General features: G+C 42.3%; 1 protein-coding gene across 1 annotated transcript; it reads right to left on the bottom strand.

The window, feature by feature from the left end:
* Positions 1 to 2209: 2209 nt before the first annotated feature.
* LOC136506682 (E3 ubiquitin-protein ligase MIEL1-like) lies at positions 2210 to 6096 on the bottom strand. Its single transcript, XM_066501576.1, has 12 exons — positions 5895 to 6096; positions 5538 to 5625; positions 4773 to 4817; positions 4642 to 4674; positions 4473 to 4550; positions 4352 to 4395; positions 4233 to 4273; positions 3812 to 3894; positions 3654 to 3745; positions 3466 to 3535; positions 3091 to 3129; positions 2210 to 2743 (listed from the first exon to the last, which is right to left on the bottom strand). The coding sequence occupies exons 1-12, from the start codon at positions 5984 to 5986 to the stop codon at positions 2576 to 2578; spliced, it is 873 nt and encodes a 290-aa protein (XP_066357673.1). The 5' UTR covers positions 5987 to 6096; the 3' UTR covers positions 2210 to 2575.
* Between the last annotated feature and the right edge of the window lie 6509 nt (positions 6097 to 12605).

Raw genomic sequence — 12605 nt, 5'->3', positions numbered from 1 at the left:
TTCTTCTTTCGAAATTTTGGTGTAATCAATTGCATCTCAACCTTCAAATGCATAGCTAATAACAAAGAAGCATGTAACCATATACCGAACTGAAGCATTTCAGACCCACAAAACTTTAACAGAATGAGATGAAGTTTTCAGGGACGACATGTACTTGGTTGGGCAAATGACCTATTTTGCAAAGAATCGCCTTTATGCGTGCCCTTATCAGTAGTGTGGTTGCAGTAGAACTGTGTAGTAGTGCGAATAAAAACAAAGAACGATATGCAAGATTGCACGATCGTTGACACCAAGAGGGGGAGGATTGCTACTACTGTGACCTTGATGGATCGATTCCATGGCAAATTGCATACAGCGATGCCTTGGGCAGGATGATGGTTCCCTCAGCATCGAGCATGTTGCTGTACGTCAAAGCAGCGATGATATCATTCTGTCTAAGGATCCTCTAGGGATCAATGTGCGGCGTGGCGCCACAGTAGTAGCGATGGCCACCGGCGCATCTTTTTCTTGACTTCATCCATATACCACTCTTTTAAAAGAAGAGAAAGATAGGCAACGTTTATAGTGTAGAAAAGAAAAGATATATATGCACAATGTACGTACGGATGCAGGATGCATGGTTGCGTAAGTCTTCCAAGTTGGGTGGTCCTCTGGGATAGCATATCTTTTCCCCATGTTTTCAGTGACTGTATTTCCCTCGTTAAGGCATCTGCAATGCCAAGTGCTGCAACATGGGTGTTCAACTTCAAGGAGAGAGAATGTACCATAAAACACCCATGTTCAAGTAGGTGTGCTTTGACAGATTGTGGTATCTCTCAATTTGATGTGTGTCCTAAAACACTTGTTAATATAAGCTCCTGAGGGCTAACTTAGGCGGCGATGATTAAAAAGATAGAGGCACGTCATCTATCCACAGGGAGAGAAAAAAACTGGTTTTCCATTATAACAACAGAAGAGAAAAGAAAATTAGAGAAATGACTTATGGTTTACCGTATGGATTCATTAAGCTTCTCACAAGTTTGAGGCAGTGGCTGACCTCTTGTCAGAATGATCTGTGCAAAGACAAGAAAGGCCATGTTGAAATTTCCAGATTTATGTGATGTGCTAGTGCTATACCATGCTGCAGCCGTTGGTAGGACTTGGCCCTTGTTTAGTTACCCCAAAATCCAAACTTTGGCACTATGCAAAAAGAAGATTCTCCGTCACATCAAATTTACGGTACGTGTATGGAGTACTAAATGTTGACGAAATCAAAAACTAATTGCACAGTTTGGTTGTACTTTACGAGACGAACGTTTTGAGTCTAATTAGTCAACGATTGAACAATTATTACCAAATACAAACGAAATGCTACATTGCGCTACAGTGTCCTACGATTTCAGCGGCGCCAGCTTCGGCCGGCAACTAAACGGGCCTTGCTTTCTGAAGTTCAGAGTAGGAAGCAGAAGCAGGGTTGTGTAAGGTAAGGCTGCCCAAATCCATGAGCTGAACATCTTGTGCTGTTCAACAGTAACACAGAGTATGAAAGGCCCAAAATCAACAGTAACGCAGCAACAGATATACACTCTATCCAAACATGTACAATCATGAATGCTGGGCAGTAGAGATTGAAATTTGGTTCACGAATCCGGTAGCAGGGCACAGACGCATAATAATGGCCAAAACTACAGATAATAGCTTATGCATTTTTCACCTTCACCTTTTCAGTTCACGACGGCAGGCCGCAGCACCATGGCCATGGTGAGCTGCTGAACTGGATCTGGATGCATCGCAATCAGCACCCAAGAAACGGCCGGGCTGAACGTTAGCAATGGCAGGGTCGGCAATCCGGATCCGGCGAAGTTGCCACATGACAGCAAGCAAGCGAAACAGGGAGGGCGCTTACGTACCTTGGTGAAGATGGCCAGAGCCCAGAGCACGCGGTGGCAGGTCAGCGGCCCACGGGCGAGTAGGGCTGCGGCGGCAGTCTCCCTCCGTCCGGCAGAGCGTTCGCCGCAGGCAGGTTGAATTTGCGGTCAGCAGGTCCACCACCTGTCATCGACAGTGGTGATTTTCCACAGCTTGCCATCAATAAATACTTCTATTATAAGATTTTATTTATTCATTCCAAGTGCGTAATGCCACTACAATTTCACCGCACACTTTGCGGTCCCTGACAGATCATTACAAAACACAAACGCAATATAAAGCAGACTGAACAGCACGGCAATTCAGAAACAGTTCAGCATAAGCACACAAACAGACCAGGCATCAGTCAGGGGTACCCCGTACCCATCTTCTGCTATAGCTTACAGTAAGTATGCGATTCATAACATGCTGGGTTTTCACCCACGGTGATACAATCACGGCTGCGACCAAGATTCAACAAACATCTACGCTGGTCATGTGGGTTAACCCAGCAATGCCCAATCTGGAATTTCCCACGACAGCCAAGACTCATGGAATGAGTTGAATCTCGACAAAACGAGGGCTAAACGGCTGGGAGTCTGTAGCTCCCCAGTCCCAGGAACGCACGCCGCGAAACAATGTTCCTTCTTCACTTCTTCTATCGTATTGGTTCTGACACTGGTTTTCTCTACATGTTGTTGTCCGTTGAGTCTGTTGAAGGTGAGCTGCTTCCGGATGAATCTGCAGGGCGCGATGTTGATCGGGTGTTGTACGAGCTGCAGTGGCTGCACTTGTGGCCAATCACATGAAAGTTCACCTCTGAGACCTTGTTGCAGTCGTTGCAAAGCACCCAAATCTGCCAAATTTTTTTCCACAGAGGACAAAAGCTTTAGTTACATCAAATGAATCAGCATGGCAATATTATCATCTGATATATTCAAATGGTTAGCCAAAATAGAACAGAACATCAATATATGGGAGCTCCCTCCTTTAGGATGGTTATTATTCCACTAGCATAGATGATTCATCAGTATAAGAAGACTGCAGAGAGGTTTTCTAGGTAGGTTATGAAAAATGCCAATCAGTGAAGGTTTCTAATTTACATAGCAATAACTAAGTTATGAACTTATTATCCTTGGGTTAATGTATTAAGCTAGCTGGGAGTTGGGCTGCATAGGTACGCCAGAAAGGAACAAAGAATACCTTGTACCGATATACAGGAGGCATGATTGTTGCTTCGATCTACAAAATGACAAGGAACTAACCATCAGTCATTCAGCAAACACCAGGAAACACCATAATATAGTTGCCCAGAACAAAACAAATTCAGCACACAAGTATATTTCTGGAGTGAGGCTTTTCATGTCCAACCAAAATGCTATTATACTATTTTTACTATCATATCATCTGGAGAGAATGTCTCCTGATTGCTGAAAGGTTTGTTTTTCTGACTTTGCTTCCAGATTATTTCTGGTAATAGACAGGAACAGACATTCTAGAATTCTGAACCTTAAGTTACAACCAAAGATTGTTTCTGTCAATATACAAGCTTCTAGCAGTGAAAAAGAAATATGATACCTCTTGATCCAACATCTCCCAATGGCGTGTTAAATCAAGAGCTGTTTTAGAGCATATTGGACAAGTGTACCTGTAGCATCAAACACCAATAAAAGTTAACATAAACAAAACTGTGTCAGAGAGTAGGTTCAAAGAATGATAATGAAGCATCAATATAATTTTATATTAACGAAGGTGTGCACATTTACTTGTTATGCTCCACCATCTCTTCAAAACATGTCAAGTGCATTGTGTGTCCACAGTTAAGAACTCTTGTTCCTTGTAATGAGTCAAATAGATACTGCAGACATAGTCCCGATTATAATATCTAGATAGCTTCAGAAGCAGCGCAAGCTATCCATGTTACCTCATAACAGATTGGGCAATTCTGCCTCATTGAGTTCTCCACGCACTGATGGTTATCACGCAGTACAACAGAATAACAAGACCCTGTGCATTGCAGAAAAGAAACAGGAAGAAATAGAACATATAAGCATTACCACACAACGAATAGGCACATGCAGAGTTTTACCAGTGAACATAAAACTTAGAAAGTTAATTTATACTGATACGATCTGCAGACTTCAACTTGGGGGCATGAAAATTTTTCATTAGAGACAAAAAGGTGACAGAATTTCGACTTCAATTATTTCACTGTTGCGTATGTAAGAATATTCAACTCAAAATCACCACTGTTGCATATGGAAAAATATTGAATCACCACCATGGAGTATGGAAGAACATTCAACTAAAAATCACATATCCAAATTGGTTGAAGCAAAGCATACCACACTTTACACAGTGGAAGAAGCTTTCCTTGCCACCAACCCTGGTTGAATTGAGTGGATACATGATAAGAAATCAGCTTAATAATTTATATATTGGTGAAAGTTTCTTTTGTGCTCACCTGCATATGCCACAATCGTTGCAATGGTACTGCCCTTTCTCTGTCTGTAAAAGAAGCAACATGCATCAGTTGGTATGAATGGTACAAAGCAAATACAAAAGCAATCAAACTTAAAACTTACATCATCATCATAAAATTTGCATATATCACAGAAGTACTCTCCCATATTGACTCCACAGCTTATGCACACTTGTGACACCTAAACAATAAAAATCAAGTTTCAGTTTGAGCACAATAACCCTTACGTGACATGAGCACTGAATAAAATTCTGCAGCAGTTTAAGTCATACCGGCTGTTCTGTTTCACAGAGTATGCAAACTACCTGCAGGAATGAACAGAGTTAATCTTCCAAATTTGTTGAACATAGTAAAGTCAATTAATCAATTAATTGTAGAAACTAGAAAAGCATGGAAGGCTTACTTTTTTAACATCCTGACGACAAATTGTATGCCGATCTCCGGAAGCCTATAGTGAAGAAAGGACCAACACAATTCAGATTTTTTTAAGCAAAAGAAGTGCTCTAGCAATAGCTGTTCTTTGCATATAGTGCCAAAACCAGACGGTTCAATTTTAGAAGGCACAATTTCATACACCCATTATGTTTCATTGCTCCAAAAATGACTAAAGGCACAATTTAAGAGATCTACTATCAAGTTCCCATTCCAGTGTGCCAAAACCAGACGGTTCGATTTTAGAAGGCACAATTTCGTACATCCATTATGTTTCATTGCTCCAAAAATGACTAAAGGCACAATTTCAGAAATCTACTATCAAGTTCCCGTTCCAGGAACCACAGATTCATATATGTAATCTGCTACGGAGATTGTTCCATGTTTCACAATTTATTGCATGATCACTTCTCTACACGGCAAGATTACTGCCACTGAATTCCATATTTTGATTTATCATGTACATAACTTAACCAAAATGAACACAGTCAATATCTAAGACTAACAAAAGTATAGAGCCAAACTATCGACCTTTCAGGTGACAAATGTAATAGCTATGCCTATACCATCCCCCTTGGTTGAAACAAAAATGCATGCCAGTGCGCTAGCTAATTGGCAAGCACGCCATAAGGTTCCTGAGTAGATAAGTTCGCTAAGTTACACAGTACTGTTCTACTTACGAAAGAGCCGCACAATACAGATCTCTGCGAAAAGGAAAAAGGGGACACTAGCTCACCGTAGCCTCGTTGTGGCAGTGGCGGCAGGGGAACACCTGGTTGCAGCACGGCGCCACGATCTTGCACCTCCGCCGGTAATGCTCGCACCTGCGGCAACGAGCAAATCTCTGACGTGAGCAGATTATTAAGCATAGCGGAGCTAGGCCACCTTGTATCGGAAAACCAAAGGACGAGAACGCAATCGAGCAAAATCAGACAGACACATGAAACCGGACACTGGGAGCAGAGCAGATCAACCAGCCACGTAGCCCAGAGCAAGCGATTCAGCACCGGAAGGATACGAATCGAGATTCCGTCGGAAGCAAGGGGAGCACGAATAAGGAAGGATTCAATTCAAGGCGGGCGCGGTCGCTCACCCGTGTTCCATCTTGCCCACGTCGCGGCGGTCCGCCGCCTCCCCGTCGCGGGCCGCGGCGTCGTTGTCGCCGAGGAACTGCGCTCCCCCCATCCCCGGCGGCGGCGACGGCGATGGCGGAGAGGAGGGTGGCAGGAATGTAAATAGCGACGGAGAGCAGCGGCCTCCAGGTAAAATGCCGTGATAAAGGGGTGCGGAGGCGCTGCTTTTCCTCTCCTTTTATTGGTCCATCCAGGATGATGAGTAAAAGCGACGTCAGGACATGACCATGGACTCGTTGAGCCTCGAGCTGGCCCACCGCTTTGATTGCTAACTATGCCCGCCCGTCTTCCAATCCCATGCTCGTTCGTTAAGATGTCCCTATCGTATTAATATGTTTGATAGATGCAACGAAGTATTAAATATAAATTAAAAAATAACGAATTATATAGATTGTGTCTAATTTATGAGATAAATTTTTTAAATCTAATTAATTCCAAGATTTGATAATGTGTTGGTACAGTAAATATGTGCTAATGACGGATTAATTAGGCTTAATAAATTTATCTCGTAGATTACCGAGGACTTCTGTAATTTATTTTATTATTACTATCCAAACACTTCCATGTGACACCCGATGTGACATCCCCAAACTTTACTCCGTAAATTTAAACACCACCCCAGTTTCGCAGCGGAGATACTGTAGTATATTAAGGCCTTGTTTGGATCCGTTCAGTTTTTGCCAGTATTTAAGAATCTGGCTTTTGGAAACCATGTGGGATCCAAATAGTCTAGTTTTTGCTATCAGTTTTTGCTAGATTCTTAAAAACCAGAAAGTTGTTGATATTCAGCTTTTGTCAGTTTCTTGTGACCCATAAAGTAATAAATGAAGTCAGATTCTTAAGGGCTCGGTTGGATCTCTACCTCTAAACTTTAGAGCTCTAAAAACTTTGGAGCACTTTAGTTCATTTTTTATGTCTGGAGCTTTAATATGATGTGGGCTAAAGTTTACAGCTAACTTTAAATCACCTGTTTGGAGCTGTTGGAGCTTTAGCTTAAAGTTGAGAGCTCGAAAGTTTAGAGGAGAGGATCCAAATAGGCCTTAAATACTGGGATCCAAACACTCCTACCAGTTTTTATTTAGAATCCATATTTTAGAAACTAAAAGCAAAAACTAACTTTTTAAGAATCCGAAACTGATCCAAATAGGACCTAAAGCAACCTAACAGCCCCTAAAACAGGCCCCTCCATTTAATTTGGGTGCTCCCCCATTTTTTGGACCCATATTTTTTTACTTCTATTCCAGCAGCACCACCCAAATTTAAGCCCCTAATACATTAGGGCAGACACCGACAAACAGGGCCCGCTCGTCATTCTCTCTCTGTCTTTTATCTTCTTCTCCTTACTCTCTCGATCTGTGTCGCGCTCGCGCGGTGGAGGCGAAGGCCGGAGGCCACGCTTTGCGCAGTGGAGTTGGGCGGCTTGCCGGAGGAGTCACGTGGCTAGAGGAGAGAGGGAAGCGGATGCGCACCGAGATGGAGTTGTCCCGCCTTCCTCAGCACCGGCGGCGAGCCGCACTCGCACTCTGCTTCACGTGGCCGCCTCGTCCTACCTCCGGCGGCTCCTCTCCTCCTCCTCCTGTTCGTCTGCCCTACCTCTCCAGAGCCGAGGCGGGCTCGCACTCGCACAGTGGAGTCGAGGTGGAGGAGCTCGCCGGAGCAGAGGCGAGGGGTAGCGGGATCCATGGTGGGGAAAGCGGGATCCACGGTGGTTCCGTACAAGCGCGGGGTGGGAAACGACTGCAACAGCCGGATGGGGGGCCGAGGGGTGAGCCAACAGGAATGGGGTCTGGAGGGAGGATTTTGGTGCTCAGCCAAATATGGGGTCCGTAGTAGGGGTCCTACTGGAGCTGCGTTTTTTAGCTGAGCACCCATATTTAATTATGGAGGCTCAAGTAGGAGCCATAGCGGAGTTGCTCTTACATGAAAAATGGATTAAAAAACACTGTAAAGTGTTATGTTAGTAAATCCTGCAACCTTTGTGATTTTCCTTTCATCCTTCGTGTTGCCATTGTATATAGTACTATACTGTTTGTTGTTGATTCGTTGGTGCTGTCACAACGAAGGGGAAGAAGATAAGATAAAGGGAGATGAGATGAGATGCACAACGGCATGGGTCGCACGCAAACCACCGGCCTAGTCATCATCGCCGCATCTTTTGGCTTCCTCCTCCAAGCCGCTGTTTTTAATGCTCCATTTGATACTTTGCTTGCACTCTCTTTTCTACGTACTCAATTTAGGCCCTGATCGCCTGCAGTCATGGACTCATTGTAGTACAGCTGCAGCTGAATCTAAACTGTTTAGCACTGCATGGCTGCAGCAGGATAGTACTGCCATTGGCTGTTGCCTGATGACTGTGGCTTGTTTACTTGGGTGAAATTTAGGAATTTAGCTACTGTAGCACTTTTCATTTTTATTTAATAATTAGTGTTTAATCATGAACTAATTAGGCTTAAAACGTTCGTCTCGCGATTTTCAACCAAACTGTGCAATTAGTTTTTTTTCGTCTATATTTAATGCTCCATACACGTATCGCAAGATTCGATATGATGGCTACTGTAGCACTTTTTAGAAAAACTTGTTGGAACTAAATAAGTCCTGTGTTCTCACGAGGGAAACGTGGTCTGGTCTCATGTCTGCAGCAGCTACAGCCTAATGACTGCAGCCGATCAGGCTATTAATCTAGATTAGACTGGATGAAACCAGATAGAGAAAAATATTAATATTGTTAGTTCTGTCAGGACAGGCCTTAAGCAGGCGGTAGAGTCTTACCGTATGTGGTCGAAAAGTCCCAGATACGTTCTTTTTTTTAGTTCTGTCCATGATATCTCCAAGGATGAATTTATAAATAATCAGCTCATCGATTTTAGGAAGTGTCACTACAGTAAAATACGGTTTTTAGCAACGGGACTAATTTTTTTTTGTAGAGGCGGTTGGTGATGAAGCCGTCCCTACAGTGACGTGCTCGGGAGCTCAGACACCAACCGCCCCTACAAATAGAATAGCAGGAGCGACTGGTGATACGAGCCGCCCCTACAAATAGGTCTGATTTGTAGGGGCGGCGCACTCACCAGCCGCCCCCAGCGTTGCTATTTGTAGGGGCGGCTAGTGATTCAGTCACCCCTACAAATACCCCCATATAAATACCTTCGATTTGTAGGGGTGGCTCAATCACCAGCCGCCCCTACAAATGACCCACATATAAAACAACTGCAACACATTCTTCCTCTTAGGTCACTCACTCTAACCCGTGAAAAAAGGTGGGGGAGCCCTTGGACACCTCCCAAAAATTGCTCTACTAAGGAAAGAAGGTTTTGGTCTCAAATCCTTTGGTGGAGAGGTTGTAGAAGGTAAGAAAATACTATTCCACACTTTTTTTGAAGTTTTAATGGTTGGTTAATGAGTAATTAAAGTTTTGTTTTTCTCTCTCTTCTATGGTGCTTGAGCTACTTATGAAGCAAATTAGACCTAAGTTTTAAATGTACTAGGGTAAATTAGGGAGGGAACAAGATCATACCCTTATTTGGTCCATGTTTCTTTATTTTAGTGAACAATTAGTTAGTTTTATGCATGTTTTATATGCATGTAGATCTAGATTTAGAGTTTGGTTTTTTTATTAATTTCATTTTTGTAAATTTATGTTTGATAAAATTGGACTAGGGTTTGTATGAAAGATATTGGGTAAAGTATAATTGTTGCTAATTGTTGTCTTTAAAATTGTTTATTGTAATCAATAAATATGTATTTTAATTATTTATGGATAAATAGGCCATTAATTAATTTTTCTCTACCATGGTGTATTTGTATGCTTCATGTAATTATATTAGATTTATATTCATATATATATATATATATATATCTGAAGTATATACAATTATTCTCAAGTAATTATTAATTTGATTCATTTTTATATATATCTGAATAAGTAGTTATTTAATGTTTGTTTTGTTGTTGTTGTAAAAGATGGAGTACATGAACTCTTGGATGTATGGTTCGTTAAGGTTCAAGGCAGGTTTCTGTGAAGAGGTGGATAAATTTATTGAAGCCGCAAAGAAGCATGCAACGATATTGAAAGAGAATAATTATACAATTATTTGTCCCTGTAAAGATTGCAAGAACCGTATGGCATGGACAGATGTGACTATCATCAGATCACATTTAATTATGCGAGGATTTGTTGAGGGCTACACAGTGTGGATTCATCATGGTGAAACGGTTATTGTTAACGATGAGGATGAGGAGGAATACGACGATGAAACCATAGAATCCCTTGTCTCAATATTTAGCAGAGCTTGATACACGAATAAATTTTGAGTTTGGACAATAAACAAGGTGGTGATGCTGGTGGTTGGGATGGTAACGACGAAGGCGGTGCCAATAATGATGGTAGAGCACGTGTCGGGGATGAAGATGATTTAGAGGACATGATTCGAGACCTTGGACCAGAGATTTTACTAAATAGCTCGAAAGGTCTAGAAAATTTGGAAAGAGGTGACAAAAACATCGAAGGAGACTGTGTATGGTGTTGAAAAGGGTTGTCCGACACATTGGACATTGCTACATTTTGTGCTTGAGCTGCTCATCCTGAAGGACTAAGTACGGCTGGTCAGACTGTAGTTTCAATGATCTATTGCATCTCCTATCATGGGTGTTGCCACAACCAAACTCAGTTCCCGCCAACACATACCAAGCGAAGAAGGTTATAAGTCCATTGACAATGAGGGTTGAAAAATCCTCTTGGTGTCTTATACCACAATAATAAGATACCGCCAGACTACACTAGGATCGAGGTGCATATCGTGAAGCCCGAGTTCATGCAGTGGAGGATAGACTACGCAACTCCTGAGGGCTGGTGTTACTCGGAGACGTTATTGGGTAGTTCATCCTCTGACACAAACGGGACATTATATTGACTGCTTCTTCGCTACATCCCCCTCTCTAAAATTTGGAGCGAGTTGTTGAGGTCGGGGAGATATTTTCACCGTCTTGTGACCACCACATTCCTGAGATGCCACATTCTTCCCCGCCTCCTAGCGAGCATGTGCCTAATGAGATGCCACAAGCCTTCTCTAGCTCGTACTGAGCAAGTGCATGATGAGATGCCACAGTCTTCTCAATAAGCACAACCGATACATGAACAATGAGTGCCTCCTGAAGAAGGTGATGCACAAGAAGATGATGACGTGCCTGAATGGGAACTTCGAAAGAAGCATCCAATCACCATAAGGCCAGTTTATGTTCTGATGAAAGACATCTCGTCGGTGTCCAAGTGGTATTCCTATGACCAGTTCAAGCCTGAGAACCAGGTTAAAAAAGTCCCATCACGGGGTTCTGAGGAGGCCGTCACTAGCAAACTCCACCAAACTGCAAAGTAGTATCCAAATGTTGATGCCATCGAATGGTCAAATGATTGTACAAAAACATATGAAAGAGGCAAGCCCTTCCTATCAAACCGGAACATCCAGCGCCTACCACTTGGAATGAGAAGGTTCCATGATTGGTACTTGCGTGTTCTCCCAACGAGCATAGACCTCATATAAGCATACTTCCCCACCGGCACATTTGGAAGCCCAGTCGGGAAAATTGTCTTTGACTTCAATGACATGCACACATGCTTTCACCTGGGAGAAATGGAGATGAATCTAATTCGCACGTGGTGCCTGTAAGTCGTTGTCCTCCTGATATGATATGAATATAATCTTTGAATTTTGTTGTAACTAACCCACGCCGTGATTTGTAGAATGCAAGTGCACATTGTAAAACAAATGTCAAGTGTGAAAGCCGAGTATCTAGACCCTCAAGCTATAGCCCAAACAAATTTTAATTACCCTAAATAGTAGAAACTGGATGCCAAATAGCTAGCTGGTGCAAAGACTCTTCGGGAGAAAGAGCACATCCATACGGCAAAACTGAGGGAAGAGTCCTTTAAGGTTGCGGCATACATTGCCCTGGCTTTCAAAACTCTCCAACAACACTCTACTATATGGCTACCATACAACTTCAAGTAAGTATACTTGAAGCTTTGTTCGATATATTTTATTCGATGCAAAAGAACTTATCTTGTTCTATGATTAAATTCATGCAGTAACCACTGGATTTGTATAGCCGTCGATGTCGGGAGGAGCATGGCATGGGTCTTTGATTCAATAGATAGGGACCCGGTGACATACAAAGATTTCATATCGATTCTCAAGACATATACATATCGACAATCCTCATAAGCTTATATGTTTGTATACATACTTATAACGTTCACTTTTGGATACTAACAAGTTGTATTTGCTAAAATAATTCGAATAGGGCATTTAGGTTCTATGTCACTAATCATCACGGAAGGCATGATCCAGCAAGGAAGGAAAAGCTGGACTATAAAAACACTATGTGCGGTAAAGTGTAACTTACTTCTTCAATACTCCATTACATGGCTGTCAAAAGCATTACTTAATATTTTCATATGCAAGACACACAAGTGCCCCAAGTAAAAGCCTGAGAGTGTACATTGTGGATACTATATATGTTCTATGATGAGTAACACCGGTGCCTACAGAAGACACCCCTTAAGGGTAAGTTTGAACCTCTTCACCCGTAGTATAAAAACTTCGTACATGGTATGAAATACAAAACCGAAACTTGTTTTCTTGTAGTGGAAAAAAGAGAAAGGAATGAAAAGAGAC

The sequence above is a fragment of the Miscanthus floridulus genome, chromosome 15 (assembly GCF_019320115.1).
Source record: "Miscanthus floridulus cultivar M001 chromosome 15, ASM1932011v1, whole genome shotgun sequence".
Taxonomy (NCBI): Eukaryota; Viridiplantae; Streptophyta; class Magnoliopsida; order Poales; family Poaceae; genus Miscanthus; species Miscanthus floridulus.
Note: the sequence above shows the minus strand (reverse complement) of the source record. Positions and strands in the feature narration are given on the sequence as shown.

Coding starts and splice junctions, on each gene's coding strand:
- LOC136506682 (XM_066501576.1), bottom strand. CDS start 5,986: ATGGGGGGAGCGCAGTTCCTCGGCGACAACGACGCCGCGGCCCGCGAC. Junction 4,274..4,351: donor AACGATTGTGGCATATGCAG/GTGAGCACAAAA, acceptor CAATTCAACCAG/GGTTGGTGGCAAGGAAAGCT. Junction 3,895..4,232: donor CTTCCACTGTGTAAAGTGTG/GTATGCTTTGCT, acceptor TGCAATGCACAG/GGTCTTGTTATTCTGTTGTA.